At 47.1% G+C, this 23,505-nt stretch overlaps 1 protein-coding gene and 1 long non-coding RNA gene across 2 annotated transcripts in view; one reads left to right on the top strand and one right to left on the bottom strand.

Moving 5' to 3' along the window:
• LOC137546761 (uncharacterized) overlaps positions 1-23,505 on the bottom strand; it is a 73,202-nt gene that overhangs the window by 16,633 nt on the left and 33,064 nt on the right. The gene's annotated exons all lie outside the window — the stretch shown is intronic.
• Positions 1-23,505, top strand: part of LOC137546760 (N-fatty-acyl-amino acid synthase/hydrolase PM20D1-like) — a 70,722-nt gene that overhangs the window by 32,857 nt on the left and 14,360 nt on the right. Inside the window, exons 10-11 of the mRNA XM_068269551.1 lie at positions 977-1,048; positions 16,072-16,237. Coding sequence (XP_068125652.1) covers positions 977-1,048; positions 16,072-16,237 — 238 coding nt within the window. The remainder of the gene's footprint in view (positions 1-976; positions 1,049-16,071; positions 16,238-23,505) is intronic.

Raw genomic sequence — 23,505 nt, 5'->3', positions numbered from 1 at the left:
CGTATATCATAATTCATGTATTAACAAGACCTGAATAATGAAAAGGTCCTGTTTATTAACCCCTTGCATACGCATACCAGCAGTCTCTGGCCTCTTAAGGACCAGAGACTGCTGCTACCACAAGATGGTGTTTACCAACGAATCGCCGCACATACCCACTGCTCTCGTCAGTCATGCCACTCCATCCCCGCAGGCCCCTCTCTCTGCTGTTGCTATGACGGCAGAGTTCTTTGTGCCGATTACATTGGCTTCTGACCCTGTGCATCAATGTTAGCCAATGGGATTGGCTTACAGTGATCAATTGATCACATGGTTAGGAGCCAATGAAATCCGCTCCTGAACTGCTCACAGAGCTGATCTGTCATATTGGCGACAGGGTGAGTGAACTGCAGCGGGGAGAGAGCAACGCGACTGGGGATAGCAGCATGAGCCAGCAGTGGGTAAGTTGAACTCTAAGTTTTGTCGAGTCAAGCAGCCACCTGCAGTACGTAGATTACATCCAATGCGGTCTGGAAGAAGTTAAGGCTTAACCAGGAAAAATGTGGTAAGAGGTGGTATTGAGGCTTGAAACCAAGGTATCCCTGCTATCAATACAACACATGGGGAAAGACTATAAATTTAAATGTAAAACTTAATTACACACACATATCCTATATAATAATCTCCCTGTGTTCCTGCGTCCTCCTGTGTCTGTACATTTTGGCCAGCGTACATGCGCGGCACGAGGGCGGACTTGGGACAGCTCAGGGGAGGCGGGTGTGTGCATGCGTGTCGCGGCCGTGCTCAGGCCTGTGGGCTGACCGTGCGGGAGTTGTTGTGGCAGTCATGGGGGTTGCAGCTGAGCCCTGGCACCAGTTTTTAACAGGTGGGCTTATATCTAGTATAATATAAACGTGCACCTGCTGACTTCTAAAAGGTGAATTATTTGTTTACATATTGGTGCAGCTTAATGATTGTATGTGTTTGTTTTTTCCAGTCCAATGTAATTCCACATGTGGCAGAGGCTACTGTAAATTTCCGTCTCCATCCAGCACAGACAGTTGATGAGGTAAGGAATTGCAGGAAATGAGAAATGTGGACTTTGGGCAAGCTGTACCAAGTACTTCTTTTGTCTAACTGTAAAAAAAACAAACGCTCTACATAATTGCAGAGATTCATAGACTGACCAATGGCTTTACACAAACTGTCTGCATTAACATCCATACACACATCCACTTTTCATTGCCGAATTTTACCACTGCCAGAAATGTTAAATACTATGAACAGATTGGGGAGAAAACTCACTTACTACATAAGTGGTATTATTGGCCATTCAAATGTGGATGTGACCTGCTTTTAAAAAATGCAGGGTAAAGTCAAACAACCATGCTATACCTTTAGCTATAGCTATAATGTAAAAAACAAAAAAAACACAGTAATTCTATAGTAGTGGTTACATGTAAACTGCTTCCTTTCAGCTTTTTTCCAGCTTCAAAGTTACAGTATTTCATTAAAGGGGAGCTGAAGAGAGAGGTATATGGAGGCTGCCATGTTTATTTCCTTTTAAGCAATACCAGTTGCCTGGCAGCCCTGCTGATCCTCTTCCTCTAATACTATTAGCCATAGCCCCTGAACAAGCATGCAGCATATCAGGTGTTTCAGACTTTAAAGTCAGATCTGACAAGACTAGCTGCATGCTTGTTTCTGGTGTTATTCAGATACTACTGCAGAGAAATAGACCAGCAGGGCTGCCAGGCAACTGGTATTGATTAAAAGGAAATAAATATGGCAGCCTCCGTATACCTCTTACTTTAGTTCCCCTTTAACTGCTTCACAGCCAAAGTGTTCCAGAACTATGGCCTGGGGTACGTATAAAATCGGCTCCGGGATACTTGGGCGCAGGATACAGCTGGCATATATGGCTGATCCTGCTACTGCACAAGTCCTGGCCGCGCTAAATACTATTCCCCCTCCAGGCTGCCATGGATAGTGGGGAATGAAATAATTCGGCCTCCAGCAATTGCTGGAAGCCAAATTATTGTGTTTTAAAAGTAACTTCAGCTCCGTCTTCTGACGGCGCCGGAGATGTTCTTTGTGCGCTGCTATAGCTGTAATTTCTATTACAGCCTATGGTGGCGGCGGCTGCGCCCAAATCTACCTGCGCTATAATTAAAGTGCTCGATGGCCTGGGGCCCACTAAAGTGTTTTCAGCGGGGCTTTGGATTTTCCAGTGAAGCTAAACGCGCTAGCTTAATTAAAGTCGAAGAAGGTGTTCCCACAGTAATGAGTGCGTTTTCCAGGAATGGCAATCGTGCCTGCAGCATTTTGGAGCATTTGCGCTTCAATACAAAGTATAAGACCGCTGAAAAATTGCTTTTCATTCACTATACAAACCGATTTTGCAGTGCTTTCACTACCAAAAAAAACTTGCTGTACCAATCACTTGACCATAGAGAAACATGGACATTACCTTGCACATCAGTTTTCCTTTTAGGTCTAACTGACAGCGACTGATATAGTGCAAAAAGCATACTTAAAGCCTGAAAAATGTCTCACCCTGCTGTGGCAAATATCCCGGCGGCGTTCACTACTGTTCCCCTCCAAGACGCCATACAGTGGGGGTAAGATGCAGTTCAGCTTCCAAATATTGCTGGCGGCCGAATTGCGCTATTTTTATTAAAATTTGGGCTCTGTGTCTTACAAGTGCTCAGATTGCTCATGGAGCGCTACTATAGCCATAAATTACATTACGCCATATGGCGGCACCCAAATGGCTGCATAGCACCCTTTTTACCTGACTCGGTGGAAAGGGGCCCTAATGCTGGGAATACACGGGTCGATTCTGGTGCTCGATTCTGCGCCCGATTGTTTTGCCCGCACGATTCTCATATCTTCCGCTCTTTTTTTTTATTTTTTTTCAATTCACTTTAATAACAAATCGAGAGGCAAAACGATGATCGGACATGTCGGAAATTATCCATCTAACCATCTCATCAGCTCAGAATCTACCCGTGTATTCAGGTTTGGACTGGGCCACAGTAGTACAGTTTTTTCTCTCGGTGGGCCCTGCCTCCAGGTCTCTGGTGGGTCTCCCCTCCTTGTCTGACAGAGCTCCAATCGCTGCCTGCAGCACAACAATTCTCCTCTCAGTGCTGTAATCACTCATGCTGAGAGCAGTTGTGTAGCTAAGGAGCTGTAGGCCCCGATGCAAATTTTACAATGGGGCCACCCAAACACACTATACATAACAATTGATACGACGCACCAAAACCTGCCAATGGCAACTACAGTGTCAGAGGTGCAAGAAGGGGATGGGGAGGAGTTTAATGATTTTCACTATTCAAAGTATCTATAGAAGTGATTATTATGAGCACAGGACCAATATAGGGGTAATACTGTAGTTGAGGGAGGGCCCTTCAGGGCCCCGATGCGGTCGCAACCTCTGCAACCCCTATTGCTACGCCCCTGGCTGAGAGGCTGCTGCAGGCTGGCTGTGCTATGGTGGCTCCTCCCCCATGTGATGCTGGGCTGGGGTGGCAAAGTTCAAAAACTCCAGCGTGATGTGTATCAGTAGAAGCAGTTAGCCAAGGCCAGAGGAGTGAGGTCCTGTCCTTGTGTCTCCTTTTGTCTCTTCAGTCGCACTGCCATAGCTAGGAGTGTTCTGCACATGCACATGCACAGTTAGTTAGTAAAGACTTGTAAATGCACATAAACAAAATGCTCCTGGCTACGGGAGTGCATTTAAGAAAGTGCACAGTCAGGACAGTGCATGCGCCATAGTGCGTGACCCAATAGCATTGCGGACTCTAATTGGAATGAAAGGAGGGACCTGGAGAACGCAGAGTGACCTCAATGACTACCCAGGGCTGGAAGAAGCCCAGCTCAACTTATTTCCCCTCTCTCAGGTTTACTTAGACTAGGTCCCCCAGTGTACTACAGTATATACCTTCTAAGGCAGATCAACTGCATATCATACAGAATACCTGTAATGATCGGTGTCAGCACACAGAGAGAATCTGATTATTGATGATCTGCAGAATCATCAACAATACAGATGTATACTTTATTATGGATGATCTGCAGAATCACCAATAATACAAGTATGACTAACCTCTGGACACCTAATAAAGTGTAAGTGTTTGGTGTAACTGTAGGCTATCTCCCGTGAGGCGGGAGATACAGGCAGCTTGGCCGAGAACCACCTGAGGGGCAGGTGGCTCTGGGAAGTGCAGGGACTACCTCCTTGAGAGACGAAACAGTGAGAACCTGGCAACCAGGGATATCTGGATATCAGATATAGACTGTACTGCAGCCAGGGGACTCCAGGGGCAGAGGCCACTGGCTGCTAACAGGCCGGACTCTCTGAGGAGCAGGAGTCCTAGTTGCAACTGACGCTTGGTGGAATTGTGTCACTGCTAGTACAGATAGACTGAGCACTCAAGGGGTGAGTGACAGCCTGGACGGTCGGGCAGGCCAGGTCGGCAACACACGAGCAGATAAGGTACAGAGACAGAAGGCTGATTCGGTAACCGGGTACAGGCAGGGTCTGGCAACAGGTAGGCAGATATGCAGGGGTACCGAATCAGAAAGCAATAGAGGTCGACAGAGCAAATAATCATAACAGAAATAGAGCAGAGTCCTAGTCTGAGGTGTGAGGTCCGTGGTCTCGACACCCAGGAACTAGTCTAAAGTATAACACAGCAATGACACAGTAATCCTTACCTTGGGTTTGAGGTCCTTGGTCACAACACCCCCGGAACTGGTCTAATGTATAACACAAGCGTAATCTGGCTAAGTGTGAATTCCCAGGTCCACCTGGTTCTAACACACTGTGGGATCCGACTGTGGTCTGAGTGCTCACACGTAAGTATTCGCAACGGCAGACAACCTGAGACTGACCAGCGAGATCTATATATAGTGCAGCGCTCCTCAGCGCCGCCCAACGCCACTCAGCCAAAGACTCAAAGACTGCGCTGGGATCAGCTGATCGACCTGATCAGCTGATCGCTCTCCTACTGGCATAAAGGGCTTGCCTTCTAGCAGGCGCGCGTGTAGCTCCCCATCTGTGTGCACTAGAAGGCTCAGACAAACCAGACGCATGCTGCTGTGCGGAAACCGCCGGTCTGAACGTGGAGACAGCCGCCCCGCTGCCAGACCGCGTGGTGGCAGCTCCGCAATCCATTACAATACCTCTTATTAATTTTACTGTATGTGTAATAGTCAAATGAAATATTAAATATTCGCTTAATTATTGGCTAATGGGCGCAACATCCATCTCTGGTATTTTGTAATTGGCTTTAGACTACGATAGAGAACAGAGAGGTGCTGTAGAAATGGGGCGGCATGGTTAATAAGAATGCTAATGGGGGGGCTGGGCAGTTAGTAACAGAAGGCCTTGTGCGGTAAAAAGTACAAATCCGGCCCTGGATCTGACCGATTGCTGTCACGGTCAGGACAGTCAAGCCAGTGATGAGCAGAACAGAAGCAGCAGGTGAGTTATGAAGGGGGTCTGACAGGTGGAAGTCTTTCACAGCCAGGAGAGAACTTGTGTTACTGTGCTGGGTAAGAATGGATTCATCATGTGGAGAGAGTCCTGCACTGTGCTGCACGCTTTACAAATCTGCAATCTGCCAGGTGCTGCTCAAAAAAATGTTCTCTTCTCCACAGTGCAACTGCTATATCTCTCTTCATATGATTCATTCCTGCCCTACAGTAATTCACATGTTCTCTCCTGTCTTTACTACAGTACATGCCAGATCCATGTGATTTGGGGGGGGGGGGAGACTTACTTGGGGCTTCTTTGAGCCTCCTTGAGCCTGTCAGCTCCCTCAGTGTCTATACTTTACCCTCCATTCTGCGGCTATCAGCCCAGTAGTCATGGGCACGGCACTGGCAACACACCTCCTCGATCATGCTTCATTGCCGGGAATGTTCTGTGCCTGCTCAGTTTAGGCTTGTACCTGTGCATGCACAGAACGCTCCTGACTCTGGGAGCGCGATTGTGGAGATTCTGAGGCAATGCATGTGCAATAGTCCCAACTGAGCTGGGTCGTGGACTTTAACAGGGCTAACAGCGGCAGAACAGAAGGGACCAGATGGACACTGAGGAGTTGATGGACCACAGGAACTGGAATAAGCCCCCGGTAAATATATCTCCTATTCTTACCCTGATGACAGGCTGTTGGGTTAAGGACCACTAGACTCCAGGGACGTGTATAGGGGAGGAAGGACCACTAGACACCAGGAACTGTATAGGGGAAGGGGGAACAACAACATACCAGGGAACTTTATAGGGCAGGAAGGAGGTCCACTAGACACTAGGGAACTGTGTAGGGGAGGAAGTACCACTAGACTCCAGGGAACGGTATAGGGCAGGGAGGAGGTCCGATAGACACCAGGGGTCTGTATAGGGGTAGGAAGGACCACTAGGGAACTGTATAGGGGAGAAAGTCTGACTAGACTCCAGGGAACTGCGTAGGACAGGGAGGAGGTCCACTAGACACCAGGGAACTGTATAGAGGAAGGTGAACCACTAGACTCAGAGAATTGTATAAGGGAGGGAGGGGTCCACTTGATGCCAGGGAAATGTATATTTGAGGGAGGAGGTCCACTAGACTCCTCAGGATTGCTGCATTTATTATTACTTGGAGGCCTCACAATTGTTGGCACTTGACATTACTTGTCAATGCTCACAATCAAATGATTCCCACCATATCTAGCCTAGTGTGCTATATTTGTATTATGTATTTGTATAGCATTAACATCTTCTGCAGCACATTACAGAGTACATAGTCATGTCACTGGCTGTCCTCAGAGGAGCTCACACTCTGATCCTACCATACTCCTAGTCTAATGTCCTACCATATTATTATTATTATTATTATTATGTATTTATATAGCACTGACATCTTCTGCAGCACTGTACAGAATACGTAGTAATGTCACTGACTGTCCCCAGAGTAGCTCACAGTCTAATCAATGTCATATGTATGGTAACTAGGACATTACTTTATATTGAAGGAGGGGACTCTATGCAAAGTTTTGCTGGGCAGCAGTGTCGCTGAATTACAATGCTGCTAAGATCTTGTACATTTGGCCCTGTGCATAATACATCATGACCACGCCCACCTTCCGCTGCATGGTCACGCCCTTTTTTCACCGCAATCATGGGATGTGTGGGCCCCAGGTTGAAATTTCTTTGGTGGGCCCCCAGTGTCCCAGTCCGACCCTGCGTGTATTCCCAGCATTAGGCTTTTAGTTGTGACTTGATCTAGTCAGAACTGGAAGGAATCATTTTTAGAAGAAAATGGTAAACTTCTGAGAGGAACGAACTGCAAGGGAAGTATGTAATAATCAGTACTTAAATATCATGCTGGCCAGGCAGTTAAACACTTAGGAAAAGTTACAATGTTTCAATCCCTTTAGCATCAGTGTATCAAATTACAGCCTGCAATCTCTTTCAGGGCCCTTTTCCACCAGCGCGTTTGCGCTGGCTGAATCGCAAAAACGCAAACCGCTAGCGATTTTACAATCGCTACGGTTTGCTTTTTAACATAGGAATCGCGGTAGGTCATTTCCACTGCCGCGATTCGTTTTTGTCGGGAACGCGAACGCGCGGCGGAGCGATATTTGCCGCGATTTTGCTATGCAGTGCATAGCATAGCAAAATCGCGGCCGCGAACGTCGGGGAATCGCCGCTAATTGCGATTCAGCAATCGCTAGCGTTCAGCGTGAACGCTAGCGATTGCTAGTGGAAAAGGGCCCTTAATAAAGGTGCTGAGCCTATTAGGTACAAGAATGAACACATTTACTTACATAATAAATTACAGTACATATCTAAAAACAAAGGAAAAAAATAGTTAAAGGACTTACGAGCCCAAATAGGTAAAAAAAGAGAAGTACCTTGATCACTTTTAAATGCACGGAGGACGCCATCCGCGCCCTCCGTGCAGCTCCGCAGTAGCGTGGATCGAGGGGGGAGGCCCTAGAGCTGCGCAGCCGCACTAACGTGTATGCGGACTGCGCAGCCGCTGCCAGCTCCGGCGGCCATCTTAGGAGAGGAAGGGGAGCCCGACCCCGTCTGTGGGGTCGGGAGCGGCACGGGGGGTTATCACACTGCGGGGACCCGGCGGAACTGCACGGAGGGCGCGGATGGCGTCCTCCGTGCATTTAAAAGTGATCAAGGTACATCTCTTTTTTTATTTATTTATTTTTTTTTTTACCTATTTGGGCTCTTAAGTCCTTTAAGTAGAATTAGTAACCATTAATCCCCCTCCTTAACTCTAACTCTTCACCTCCACCATCCTTAAAGCGGAATATAACCCTGCATTTAAACTTTGCTCTAAAACATTATTTACAGTATATTATATGCAAACAGCATTTTTTTTTTTACTAGACCAGCATTGGAAGGGTTACACAGGGCTTTAAAGTTCCTGGAGATTTCTGCAGACGCATCCGAAGCTGACATAGATACATTTTGTTTACATAAATGTATCTAAATGTTGAATGTGACTCATCTCTCTGACTGAGGAGTTGGAGGACAGCCAAAGAGTGTGTAACATTTCTCAATAGATACATATAACTAAATAGAATGTAACAATCTGAACTTCTGCATATCTCTCCACGGAACTTTAAACCTCTGTGTTTAACCCTTCCAATGCTGGTCTAGTAAAAATGCGTTTTGCATATAATATGCTGTAAATAATGTTTTAGAGCAAAGTTGAAATACAGGGTTATATTCCGCTTTAACCCTAACACTTATTCCCCCCCCCCCCTCCTTAAACTCTAACCTTAATCACCCCCCTCCCCCTCCTTAAAGTGAATGGGAACCGCATTTAAAAAAATGAGACAGATACTTACCCAAGGAGAGGGAAGGCTCTGGGTCCTATAGAGCCTTCCCGCTCCTCTCCTGGTCCCCTCGTTTCAGTGCTGGCTCGCCCGGTAGCAGTATTTGACTAAATTAGACAAATACAGCTTTACCTGGCCGAAGGAGGCTTCAGAAGTCTTCAGGGAGCACGAGTGCTCCTGAAGAAGGGCGGCCCTGTAATGCGCCTGCGCAAGCACGCTCTCTTGCACACTCACGCCTGTGCAGTATGGAGCAGCACGTCTTCGGGAGGACACGGCTCCTGAAGACTTCCAAATACCCTTTCGGAGGGGAATTAAAACGGGAGGGAGCCAGCACAGGATAGAGAGCGCCGAGAGAGGAGACGGAAGGCTCTATACGACCCAGAGCCTTCCCTCTCCTTAGGTAAGTATTTGCTTCATTTTTTAAAAAATGCGGCTCCCATTCACTTTAAAGGGAACCTGAAGCGAGTAAGATTACTTAAAATAAACACATGACGTAGCTGCAAATGAATATTACGTATTAACCTCACCATCTGTTCCTCATAGAAGGTCACCAATTTCTTCTTACAGTGATCCCAGTTCTGCCAATATTTTGACAGAACTGAAATATACCAGTTGTTGTCAGTTATATATCAGCAGCTGTCAGTTACAACTGAATGTGCAAGGTAATGTCCAATGTTTCCCTATCGCTCAAGTGGGGGTGGTATTACAGTTTAACAGTGTGCTGACCAGGAAGCTGTTATGGGGTAATGGCTATTTTTAAAATTGAGGATGGAGAATTCCAGTAATCACAGCGGACAAATGGGACGCAGGAGAGGAGAAAGAGATTGAGGAGTAGACTACACAGGAGGTATGTATGGTTATTTTGACTTTTTATTTTCAGTTCAGGTTCTCTTTAACTCCTAACCTTAACCTCCCCCTGTAACCCCTAATTCTTAACTCCTAACCCTTAACCTCCTCCTTAACTCCTAACCTTAGCTCTAACCCTTAACCGACCCCTTAACCCCTAACCTCCCCCTCCTAACCTTAACCCCTCTCCTCAACTCCTAACCTTAACCATAACTCTCCCTCTCATTAAAGTGAACCTCCAGACTAAAAATTGACTCAGCAGCACTGAAAAGGCCTGGTGTTTCTTTAACAGTTTTACAGCATCAGAGCTTTGTTTTTCTTACCCAAGCCTCATTTTTAGCTGTACAGAAGAAAACTGCCCGGGCATTTTTCCCCTGATGCTGTGCAAAGCATGATGGGATTTCTGATGTTGTTGTTCTCCTTCTGCTGTTTTGGTGCAATTTTTTTTTTTTTACATTTTTAATTTGACATTTGAAGCCTAGAGCGTGCAGCTGGGAGGGGTTATCAGGACACAGGACAGTTGGAATTGTGTCTTATGCTCCCGGTCACCTCCTTTCAACCAAAAATATGGCTGCCCCCATGACAAAGATGGCAGCCCCCATGAATCACAAATATTTGCCTGTTCTTTTAAAACCGGGTGGGTAAAAAATTATATTACCTATCTATTCTAATTAACATAACTAATGTAACTTAATGACAGTATGTTTGTTTAGGCTGAAGTTTCCCTTTAACACATAACCTTAACCCTTAAGCAACTCCCCCTCCTTAACCCCTAACCTCTCCCTCCTTAACTCCTAACCTTAACCCTTCCCTCTCCTCCATAACTCCTAACCTGGGGGTGGGGGGGTTAGAAGTTGAGGAAGTAGGATTAAGGGTTAAGGTTAGGCATTAAAGAGGAACTTCAGCCTAAACAAACATACTGTCATTAAGTTATATTAGCTATGTTAATTAAAATAGATAGGTAATATAATCTCTAACCCACCCTGTTTTAAAAGGACAGGCAAAAGTTTGTGATTTCATGAGGGCAGCCATCTTTTTGGTTGAAAGGAGGTGATGGAAAGCATGAGACACAATTCCAACTGTCCTGATCACCCCTCCCAGTTGTTAGGCAACGAGAACAACATCAGAAATCCCATCATGCTTTGCACAGCATCCGGGGAAAAATGCCCGGGCAGTTTTCTTTGATGGAGCGGAGCTTAGCTAAAAATGCACCTAAAAATGAGACTTCGGTAAAAAAAAACAAAGTTCTGATGCTGTGAAAATGTTGAAGAGACACCAAGCCTTTTTAGTTCTGCTGAGTAGATTTTTAGTCTGGAGGTTCACTTTAAACTCCCCCAATCCCCCCCCCCCCCCTACACTTTTCCTGAATGTGTGTAACTGCTTGGACAGCATAATGGTGGCCATACATGGTACAATAAAAACTTTTGATTATCCCGTTTATTCGATCTAAATGATCGAATGGAATGAAAGTTGAAAATATATATTTTTTTTTCGATCAAGAAATTCGAACAATTATCCGTTTTTTTTCGAGAAAAATCAGATCGGACATGCTGGAAAAATCTTTATATTCGATCTAACAGAATAATCGAACTAAATTATCTAATCGAAAAAAAAATGAAAAATTGTACTATGTATGGCCACCAAGGCTCCCTGCACACTGCATGCGATTCTGATTTTTTTAAAATCGGTTTTTACATCCGATTCCGATTTTTAATCGTTACTGCATGCTGCGTTTTTCCTCCATTTTTCTGTTGATTGTATTCAGGGAAAATTGCAATCGCAAATCGGAATCGCAAAACGGATTTGCAGTGTGCAGGGAGCCTAATATATATACCTAAAAATCATTTGCAGTTACATCACGCATTTATCCTACCTAATAAAACACAAGTGTCCCTGCGTCCTGTCCGTGTGTCAGTGCTTTTGCGCTACTGCGCATTTCAAGCACTGACAGCTGTTAGGACAGGACGCTGGGTGGACAGGCATCTGGGCGAGCGAGAGAGCGTGCGACCAGCAGGTGTGCGTGCGGCCAGAGGGTGCGCGCGCATGCGGTAATGACAGACCTAGAGGTCGTTTTCAAATGGGCTTAGGTCACTAGTTTTAATTAATTTTACTCGGTTTAGGTGAAGGTAAAGTGGGATCGTAAAGTGGTAAAATGACAAACTATTGGTTAATAAGGTGGTAAGGTTGCATAATTTGTAGTTTTAAGTGTAGTTTTAAGTAACACCGGAAACCTGAACAAACCTTCACAAGTGGTTTTTGGCATTTTTATCACCGTTATAAGTTGGAGCGACTAAGCTTGAATGAAACTGCTACAATTTGTTGTAGAGAGTGTAAGTGAGTGGAGAACAAAATACCTTTTTCTTATACCGTAATAGTAATTACCCACTAGATGGAGTGCTTTGACAAAGTTCAAGAGAAGTATTGCAGACTGAGTTGTTTATCAGGAAAGTATATATACCTGTACTCAGGAGTTTATTACTGCTGGAAGCTCTGAGGCAGTTGATTTAGGAATGTTCTTATGAGCTATGGACCAGAGTTCCAGGACTAGAGGTGCCCATACATTAGAACGAGTATGGGCAGATTCGACCATTCGCATTTGATTAGAGATAAATTTGTCTCTAATCGAATCTGCCCATACACTACAGGCCGATTCCCGTCCGATTTCAGCATGAAATCATCAGGGAATCGGCTGAGCCGCCGCGTCCGCCCCACCGCTGCCCCCAAAATGTAGAAATGTATGAAATGTAGTGCATTTATTAGCAGTTCGTCGGGTCCATCCGTCCATCTCGCTGGGTAAGCCGCATACACGCTACCGGCGCATAGCATCTGACGTCAGCTGCTATTCGCCTTCGTGACGTCAGAGTGCCGCCGGCGTCTATGCGGAACCCAGGAAACGGAAGGAAACCGCGTGGAGGCTGGCACCGGACAGGTAATGTATAAATGCACTACACACTGCATACATTTATACATTGCGGCGACAGCGGCGGGGGTTTTGTCATCTCGACACTTGTTCGCAATTCGGCTGCTGTACCGCCGTGCACCCGACCAACCAACCTCGGCCCGACATTTTCCAACGTGTGATCGACTGTGCGGCCAATTTCTGTCCCGAAATTGGTCGCTTTGTCGGTCGGGCATGCACTTGGCAGCACCAATATTCATCCAATTCGATTAGAATAATCGAATTGGATGGTCGATTGGTTGGTTGGTCGCCTAGTGTATGGCCCCCTTAAGAGGAGTTCAATGTTCATGTAACTGCTGCTTTAACTGTGGAATAAATGTCATCTGGGTTCAGAAAGTGGTGAAATAACACTAGCCCTACCAACTTAATTGTTGAATTCCAAGGTATTGCTGCACTTAGTAGGACTGATATAATCTCTCGGTGGAGTGCCCTAAACGGTAACCCTGACGATACAAATCCACACTATAATTAATAGCAATCAGTAAACTCAGATAGGATCTCTGTATTTATTCAGATTGGATCCCTGCATGTGTACAGTCTGCCGACACTGTACACACGCTCTACTATTGTCGGAGGGTCTGACGGACCCGTCGTTCCTTATAGTAGTGCGTGTGTATGCACCTTTAGTAAACCTCACCTCAAAATGAAACAGAAAAAAGCATAATAGTGCAGAAAACTGGGCACCCTTACAGCTTCATTCACTAAAACGCGGTAACCCTACCGCACACAATCATTGCGGGATAAAACTAGTGCACACTATGCATGGTCTTATTAGTGTAGTGTGCGCTCTGAAGTGATGTGTGATCCTTTTAATTGCCACGCAGCAGTGTTGTAACGTGACCGCAATACTTCAGTAGCACAGCCACTACTACGTTAATTAATGTAGTAGCGGCTGCGCTAGACCAGTATCGTTGTTGAGCTACCACACTATACCGTGGCAATTGGAAGAATCGCGCAAAACTTCAGACAGCATTCTTCGCTGATAGGACCGCGTGTAGCATGCAGTCGCTAATTTTATCCTGCGATGCTTGCGTGCTGTAGGTTTACCGCTTTTTGGTGAATGAAGCTGTAAGGGCGCCAAGTTTCCTGCACTGTTATTTTTTCTGTTGTGTTTACCAAAACAAACACTTGTAAATAAAAGACAAAATAACTAACAGTTTAAAAAAATGCATAAATAGTTGCCTTAGGGATTCAGCTTTTTTTTAATATTTATGTAGGAAGGGTTAATTAATGTAGATTTAGTAAATTTAAGGCTTATATTTATTGATCAGGTGTAAAAAAATGAGAAATAGAAAAAATACACCTTTATTTCCTAATAATATATTGTCGCCATGCATTGTACTAGGAACATAATTTAAATGTGATAGCCGGGACTAATGGGCAGATAAAATTATTGGGTTTTATTTATAGTAGCATTGCTTACTTAAAAACTATAGGGGACGGAATTGGAGTAATATTCGTTATAAGTTGTTAATCATTTTTCTTGTTTATCCCTATAAAATGCATAGAAAACAAAAGTTTCCTCTTTCCCTAAAAATAAGACCTACCCTGAAAATATGCCCTAGCTGGAATTTTAAGCATGCTTGAAATATAAGCACTACCCTAAAAATAAGCCCTAGCGAAAATGAAAGAGGAGGAAGAGGCGGGGACACAACAGTTCAGTGCTGACTGGGCACCAGTCCTGTCATTCCAGCACACAGCAAGGTTATCAGCTGTGTTCAGGGATGACAAGGCAGGTGCCTGATCACTACAGTGGCATATGGCTCGGTCCACACTTGTGAGGTTGCAGATCAGATCCCGTTTCAAACGGATCCGTTAAAAAAAAAAATTATCCGTTTTGTTAAAAATGTCCTTTTTGCAGCATACATTTTCAGTCCGTGGAAATGTATCCCCAGGCCTGGCCGTGGGTAGGGGGCCGCCAAATGAGGGGTTAGCAGCCAGGAAGGGAGGCAACGGGCACAGTGGTGGGGAGGGGGGTCACCGGGGTCCCCCTCCAGCTATTTGTGCAAATGTAATGGTTATGCAGCGAGCAGGGAAGCTTACCTTCCTTCCTTGTGTTCCCCCTGTTACTTCCTGCAATGCCGCCCTCTGTAATTCAGTGGGCAGCATTGCAGGAAGTCACACAGAGGGAGGAAGGAAGGAAGGTAAGCTTCCCCGCTCACTGCATACAATTACATTTGGGCAAATAGCTGGGAGGGAGCGGGGACGGGAGGACCCAAGTGAGGGAGGGGGGCAACCCTCTCCCTGCTGCTGTGCCTGTTGCCCTCCTTCCTGGCTGCTACCCCCTCAGGCATACTTGGAACACCTATTGGGGTGATGTAGAGGGAAGGAGCAGGCAGTAGGCAATCCGGATCTCCCTCCGTTTCTGTGTCTGTGTAGAGGGAGATCCGTTTTTGCATTGCCTGCCCCTACCCCTCATTGTATCTGGGCTCCATAAAGTCCCATCCGGGGTCTGTGAAGACCCGACAAGTCCGGACTCTCCGTTCAGTTTTTCAAATGGATCTCACAGATCCGTTTTTTAAGTGAGTAAAGACGGCTGCTATTTTTAACGTTGGTATCCGTGGCTCCGGTTTTGGACCGGGCCCAAAAATTGAGCCACGGATACGTTTTTACAAGTGTGAACCTGCCCTAAATTCAAATCCAGGAACGGCACAGTACAAAGGAAATAAAGGTGTAGTTTTCATTTTGTGGTGTTTGTTTTCATGTTGTACTGTATCAATAATTTCAAACCCTTCTTTGCAAAAATAATCAGCTTTTTGTACGCACAGAGTTTCAAATTATTTTTATCATGATTGGGGAAAACTGAGGCGCTGCACTGGCTATTGCTGAAATTCTGTCTTGTCCCCATGTTTATTGCCCGATGAAGCGGGCTGGGCCTGCGAAACGCGTTGCACTGTTTTGGGGTACTAATTAATAAATATGACTACTATTCAGACAGTCTTTCGTGTATGCTTTATGGAGGTAAGTCCACCGCTTCCTCCCAGCAAATTTTAAAGTTTTTATCCACTTTTATCCTGCTGGCGCCTCTGTTCTCCTACTGCTATACCGTGTCCACCCCTGGTGGAGGAGTGATCTACCCCCTTTCGCATCTACAGAGAGCGACTTCTTATCTCTGAGTGAGGACAGGTCTAATCTCCTCACCTGCCCATACAGTGGTTGCCTCTGTGGTAACCCACGTTTGTGAGTATAATTTTCTCACGATAACCTTTACTTCATTTATGCTTAACATTCTACACTATATTGGGCTCTCGGTTTCTCTACACTTTATGATTGGGAAAAAATGTAACATATGTATGTGGTACATTGGTCAGATTTTTGAAATGTTACAACCAGTCAGAAAAATTGATTGCAATTCTTGAATTGAACAGATATTTAAAAAAATGTATGGTATGTGGCAACCTTAAGATTAACCTACAGATTGTATCACCTTTTACATGCAGGTGCTTCACATTGTGAGAAATACCATCAGCGATGAAAGGGTGGAGCTTTCAGTTGTCAGTGCATTTGAGCCTCTTCCTATCAGCCCATATGATGATTCCAACTTTGGGTATCAAATTCTGCAGCACACCATTCACTCAGTCTTCTCTGGAGCACCAGTGGCACCAGGTATGCTTTATGTATCATACCAAAATGCAGTTATTGTAAATTATTGTCTTGTATAGACATTCTTGGCCATACCTTGCGACATTGTTTGATTGCTGTGAGTTAATAAGACTATCAAAAAGGTCACATTTTGCATATGCATCAGTAAGGTAATCTATCAGTCATTCATTTATTAAAAAGAGGGCTACAACACCATCACCATTAAACATTAGAGATGGCCCGAACCTCCGATTTTAGGTTCACGAACTTCCCGCGAAAGTTCAGTTCATGCGAACTTTCACGAACCGCAATAGACTTCAATGGGGAGGCGAATTTTGAAAACTAGAAAAATGTATGTTGGCCACAAAAGTGATGGAAAAGATGTTTCAAGGGGTCTAACATCTGAGTTTTTGCATGGATGAGTGGGCTATACGCCAAAAGTCCCGGGGAAAAATCTGGATTGGACGCAAAGCAGCGTTTTAAGGGCAGAAATCACATTAACCACTTGAGGACTCACCCTTTACCCCCCCTTAAGGACCAGCGCTGTTTGTTGTGATCTGTGCTGGGTGGGCTCTGCAGCCCCCAGCACAGATCAGGGTGCACGCAGAGCGATCAGATCGCCCCCCCTTTTTCCCCCCTATGGGGATGATGTGCAGGGGGGGTCTGATCGCTCTGGGTGCAGGCTAGTTGCGGGGGGGGCACCTCAAAGCCCCCCTCCGCGGCGACATTCACCCCCCTCCCTCTCCTACCTCCCTTCCCCGGTGATCCGCGCTGCACATGACGCTATCAGTCCTGTGCAGCCAGTGACAGGACGTCCCCTGTCACATGGCGGCGATCCCCGGCCGCTGATTGGCCAAGGATCGCTGATCTGCCTTACGGCGCTGCTGCGCAGCAGCGCCGTACAATGTAAACAAAGCGGATTATTTCCGCTTGTGTTTACATTTAGCCTGCGAGCCGCCATCGGCGGCCCGCAGGCTATTCACGGAGCCCCCCGCTGTGAATTGACAGGAAGCAGCCGCTCACGCGAGCGGCTGCTTCCTGATTAATCAGCCTGCAGCTGGCGACGCAGTCCTGCAGCTGCCACTTTGCCGACGCACGGTATAAGCGTGCAGTCGGCAAGTGGTTGAATGCTAAATTGCAGGCCTAAAGTGCTTTAAAACATCTTGCATGCATCTTGCATGTGTATATGTAGCCACTTCGGGTTCTGGCCGTTCAATGTGCGAAGTGGCAGCAGTGTTAGAAATGTAATGATTACAATAAGTTCAATGTATTTTACGGCCGTTTCGCTGCGGCCAAATGTATTACAACTTTAGTTCATTTAATGAAGTGAAGCCGGCGGCAATGTAATAGATGAAGCCGCCGGCTTTCACACTGCCTCCTCTCCTCCTCCCCCGCCACCCCCCCTCCCGCCTCTCTCCTCTCCCTGCCTCTTATACAATACAGAGCAGCCGGGGACATGTGTGTCCCCGAGAGTCGTTCGTCGCGGCAGGGGAAGCAGAGCGGGGAGGCTGCAGACATTGCTTCTGCCAGTACCCGCTCTGCAGGAATGGCAGGATTCCCCTGCCGCGACGAACGACTCTCGGGGACACGCATGTCCCCGGCTGCTCTGTATTGTATAGGAGGCAGGGAGAGGAGAGGCGGGGGGGGGGGGGGAGGAGGAGAGGAGGCAGTGCGAAAGCCGGCAACTTCATCTATTACATTGCCGCTGGCATCATTTTATTAAATTAACCAAGTTGTAATACATTTGGCCGCAGCGAGATGGCCGTAAAATACATTGAACTTATTGTAATCATTACATTTCTAACATTGGCCACTGCGCTGCGCCCACTTCGCACATTGGCCGGCCAGAACCCGAAGTGGCTACACTTCGGGTTCTGGCCGTAACATATACATCAATCAAGGAGTGTAATTAGAGTACTGCTTCACACTGAAACACAGGGGCGTAACTAGGCCCCCCTGCTGATTTTCAGAGCGGGCCCCCCCCTCCCTCCCTGGGCCCCGCTCAGGGGCCGTTTTGTGGGGGCTGGAGGGGTGGCAGCATGAGGGGAAAGCCGTGGCCACAGTCGGCGGGGAGAGGGGAAGTCCCCCCCCCCCCCCCCTCTCCCTCACCTCAGGGCTCTCCCCTCCAGCATAAAGAAGTGTCCGTGGGCAACGCAAGCAGCGGCGGGCAGCAAACAGATGGAGCGCACGGAAGGTATGTATCTGTTTGCTGCCAGCCGCTGCTTGCGCTTCCCACGGACACTTCTTTAAGCTGGAGGGGAGCGCAGAGGGGAGAGCCCCGAGGTGAGGGAGAGGGGGGGAACTTCCCCTCCCTGCGGGAGCAGGGGCTGCAGGCCCTATTGTTATGCTAGTGCTGACACACCAAACTTGCTGTGTAACGCACAGCTGTTTGCGTTGTGACGGCCGTGCTGGACTGGTGCACACCATGGCGAGATTGCTCTTCCTCACTCAGTGATGTCAGATAATGTCTGACTGCCTTATCAACTTTCGATGGTTCTTTGTCTACAATTGTTAAAGTGGACCCAAACCAAACATTTTTTTAATTCAAAGTATTTAGTTGCACCACTCTGATACATACAAAGATAAATACACACTCCTTCAAGACTATGAGCATTTCAGTGCATGCTTTTCACCCTTTTCTTTTCATAACTAGAGTTATACAGGTGGCAGCCATTAGCAATTCCTCCTTTGCCGGACACCTGCTACTCCACCAGTTTGCCGGTTTCTGTCCTGGCAATATGAAAGGAAGGGAGGGGTCCCTCCATTAAATGTAAAATATTTTATATTTGTCGTCATGCAGCTGAAAAAAGGCTGCTATTTATTATTATAATTAAGAAAATAGATTTTATTTCTGAAATCTTGTATTTTTAGTTTGGGTCCACTTTAAAGCTTACATCTATTTTTTTAAATACTTGTTCTGCTTGCTGTTCAGTACCTGCATCGAGAATCTTTTATGAAGGGCAAGTCCGCCATTGCAAGTGACCACGGGTAATGGCCGGAGAATCCTGGTTCGATTCCATTGCAGAGTGGGAGCCTAAGAAACGGCTACCATCACCACACATCCAAGGAAGGCAGCAGGCACGCTGTGGGCAAAGGAGCAGGAATGGCTACCACACATCCAAGGAAGGCAGCAGGCATGGCATGCACGTCCCGAGGTAGTGACCAAAAATAACAATACAGGAGGACTTTTAAGGCCCTGCTGTATATGACACTGATAGACTGTACTACCTTTAACAAGAATCGGTTATGGAGGGCAAGTCTGCCATCCATTCAAGTGAAAGGTATGCGCTGACTGCCAGGTATAATACAATGTGCAGTCAAAGATGCAGTGAAAGGTATGCAGTGACTGCAAACAGCTGTTTGTGTAGTGATGGCTGTGCTGGACTGGTGCGCACCATGATGAGAGTGCAGGTGATGGCGGCTTTCCAGCCCATATAGTCGCTGGGCTGAAGTAGCTGAATGACAGAACAGTGACTGTCCAGCTGATCAAATTTGGTCTGTCCACAATGAAGCAATGACCTTATTATCTTTGGTGTGCCACCCCCCGAGACACTCATATAGCCAGCGGTCATTGCTTCATTGTGATACACAAGCCCCTTTACCGCGGCAAGGTAATGATCACGAAGGGGAATGGGCACATGTGCATGCCTTTTGTTTTGTTGTTGAAGCCGCAGTGCAGCCAGAAAAATTAGGCATGCATGTACACGCACCAGATAAATTATTATAGCGGCCTAAAAAATTCAGGAATCCGCCTGGAGTCCTGGACCCTGCTGGTGGCGGCGGAGAAGGCAGGCAAGCGGCCTGTGGGCAGAGGTGCTGTGTGGGGAGCGACTTAGTCTTGGGGCGGGCAACCAGTCACACGGCATGCAGGCAGAGATGCTGTGTGTGGGGACTGACTTAGTCTTCAGGCGGGCAATAGCCCTCCAGGATCCATGCCTCATTCATTTTGATAAAGGTGAGGTACTGAACACTTTTGTGACGTAGGCGACTTCTCTTCTCAGTGACAATGCCTCCAGCTGCGCTGAAGGTCCTTTCTGACAGGACGCTTGAGGAAGGGCAAGACAGAAGTTAAATGGCAAATTGGGACAGCTCTGGCCACAGGTCAAGTCTGCGCACCCAGTAGTCCAAGGGTTCATCGCTGCTCACAGTGTCTACATCCACACTTAAGGCCAGGTAGTCGGCTACCTGCCGGTCCAGGCGATGGTGGAGGGTGGATCCGGAAGCACTAAGGCGAGGCATTGGACTAAAGAATGTCCGCATGTCCGACATCACCATGAGATCGTTGGAGCGTCCTGTCCTTGCCTGCGTGGACATGGGAGAAGGATTACTGGCAGTGGTACCTTTATTGCATTGTGCTGTGACATCACCCTTACTTAAATGCATTGTAGTGCTTAGTTGCCAGCTTGTTCTGCATGTGCTGCATCCTTTCTGTCTTCTGGTGAGTTGGTAACATGTCCGCCACCGAGGGTCGAGTAGCGTGGCCACCCAGTACAGCTTATTCCCCTTGATTTTTTTTTATTTTATACGGGGGTCCCTCAACAGGCTGGACAGCATGAAAGACGCCATCTGCGCAAAGTTAGATGCAGACGTACTATTAATCTCCTCTTTTTTTTCCTCAGTGACGTCAGGTAAGTCCTCCTCCCCCCAGCCACGAACAATACCACGGGAATGTCGAGCAGCACAACCCCCCTGCGATGCCTGCTGCGGTTGTTCTTCTTCTGCCGCCGCCTCCTCCTCCTCCAAAGAAACACCTTCCTCATCATCCGAGTCTGACTCTTCTTCCCCACACGACTCTTCCGCCTCCTCCCCCCTCTGTGCTGCCGCAGGTGTTGAGGAAACATCTGAATCTGATGAAAATTGCTCCCACAGCTGTTCCTGCCATAACTATTCCTCCACAGCTTGATCCACCACTCTACGCCCGGCATGCTCCAGGAAGTATGCATACGGGATCAAGTCGCTGATGGTGCCTTCACTGCGACTCACCAGGTTGGTCACCTCTTCAAACGGCAGCATGAGCCTGCATGCATTTCGCATCAGTATCCAGTTGTTGGGCCGCAACATCCCCGTCTCCCCAGATTGTGTCCTTTTAAACTTGCTTAGCGCCTTCATCTGGTTGGAACAATAATGGCTGTGAATCAGTTAACCTGCCTGGCAGAATGGACGAGCTCAGCTCGTCCATTACCGCCGGAGGCTGCCACTCAGGCCTTGGTGGGCCGATTTTGATCAAATAAAAAGGAGCACACGCAGCCGGCACTTTGCCAGCCACGTGTGCTACCTGATCGCCGCCGCAGCGTGGCGATGCGCCGCGTGCAGCGGCAAAAGAGGGTCCCCCCAGCTGCCCGAGCCCAGCGCAGCCGGACCAAACAGTTCCGGCCAGCGATAAGGGCTGGATCGGAGGCGGCTGACGTCCATGACGACGAGGAAAGCAAAACAAGAAGGGCCGCTCATCGCGGCCTTTCTTGTTACTTCTGATCGCCAGAGGCGATCAGAAGTATGCGTTAGGAGCGCCATCTAGTGGGCTTTCATGCAGCCAACTTTCAGTTGGCTGCATGCAATAGTTTTGTTTTTTTTATTAAAAAAAACCGTCCGGTCGCCAGCCTGGTGATCTTAATAGAATGCCAGGCAGGTTATTTCCCCACCAATTAACTTCTGCGAAGTGTCAAATGCAACGGATGTGGTGCTTGTAGTAGCGCTGATGGCTGCAGAAGATGAGGTGTTTTGTGTTAGTCAACCACGTCCTGACAATCTTAGGAGTTGATCGGACGTACCTTCTTCTGAGCACTGTACTTTGGACCAGGACCGCACGAAGTCACATCAACACGACCTCGTACAGACCTGCCGGGTGGCCTTCCTCTGGGTCTGCCTTTGCCTGTTTTGTCCATGGTGTCCATATAGGGGGGGATGAAGTGAAAGGTATGCACCGACTTGACTAATACAATGTGCATTCACACAGGTGCAGTTAACAGGTATGCACGGAGTGGTATATCACACTGCGTGCACTCACATAGGTAGGTGGGTGCACTGAACACAACAGGTAGGTATATGCAGTACTGGGTATTACAATGTGCACCTGTCACACATAGACAGGTAGCGGACAGGCACAGTGACACTGCGTGCGCTCACGTAGGTAGGTGGATGCACTGTGAACAACAGGTAGATAGGTATATGCAGTGATGGGTATTACAATGTGCACCTGTCACACACAGATAGGTAGTCACTGAATGTGCTGGGCCTGGCAGTGGCACACACACAGTATGAATTATCAAGGCTGTCTATGCAACACAAGTGTCAGTGGGAGACACAGAAAAAAAAAATAGATCACAAGAACACGATTAGCTCTCAAAAGAGCTGTTGTGGGGTGCTATTTTAGCAATAAGAATCAGCAAGAAACAAGCTAACAAGCCTACAAGAGCCTAACTAATCTTTTCCTATGAGAGTCTGCAGCAGCAGTAGCTGTCCCTTCGCTATTTACTGCAGGCACATGAGTGAGTAAAATGGCCGGCTGTGCCTGCCTTTTATAAGGGGGGGGGGGTGGTGGCTCCGGGAGGGAGTGTAGCCTGATTGGCTACAATGTGCCTGCTGCCTGTGATGTAGAGGGTCAAAGTTGACCCTAATGGTGCACTATGGGGGCGAACCGAACTTCTGGAAAAGTTTACGGTTCTCCGCGATCGTGAACTCCCAGAAGTTCGCTGGGAACCTTTCGCCGACGGACCGTTGAGGCCATCTCTATTAAACATATACGGTGGGGGGAACACAAAAACATATGACTGGCTGGAGTACTGTTAACAGTAGGTTCTAGCATTAGATAAACATGCCACAAGTAGACATGTGGGTCCGGGTGCAGCGATAACCCAAAACCCAGCCTCCCCACATTAACCACACAATGGTAAGTGAATCAGTCAGGGATAGCTGATCCACATACTCCAATACATATACTAATCTGCCCAGTAATAGACTGCGACCCCTCAATGAATGCTAGGGGGTTGCAGTTTCAAAAAAGTGGTTATAACCACATAGACTAGGTCATCGGCAGAAAAATAGTAATCCCCCCCCACACCACTAACGCCCACATAATAAACATGTTTCGTTTAATTACAACATTTAAGCTTCGTCAGGAAAAAAAAAAGAAAAAAGGTGCAGTGCTAAAAGTGCATAACAACGTGACAGAATAGGTATAGCCCAAGTCAGAGCCAACCTGATAATGGCCCAACATCAGGTATATATAGAGATTCACAAGAGGGTACTACACTCTAATTAGTAAACCACACCTCCCCATTAGTCAGCACCTGATC

This window comes from Hyperolius riggenbachi, chromosome 2 (genome assembly GCF_040937935.1).
Source record: "Hyperolius riggenbachi isolate aHypRig1 chromosome 2, aHypRig1.pri, whole genome shotgun sequence".
Classification (NCBI taxonomy): Eukaryota; Metazoa; Chordata; class Amphibia; order Anura; family Hyperoliidae; genus Hyperolius; species Hyperolius riggenbachi.
This window is presented reverse-complemented; position numbering and strand designations above follow the sequence as displayed.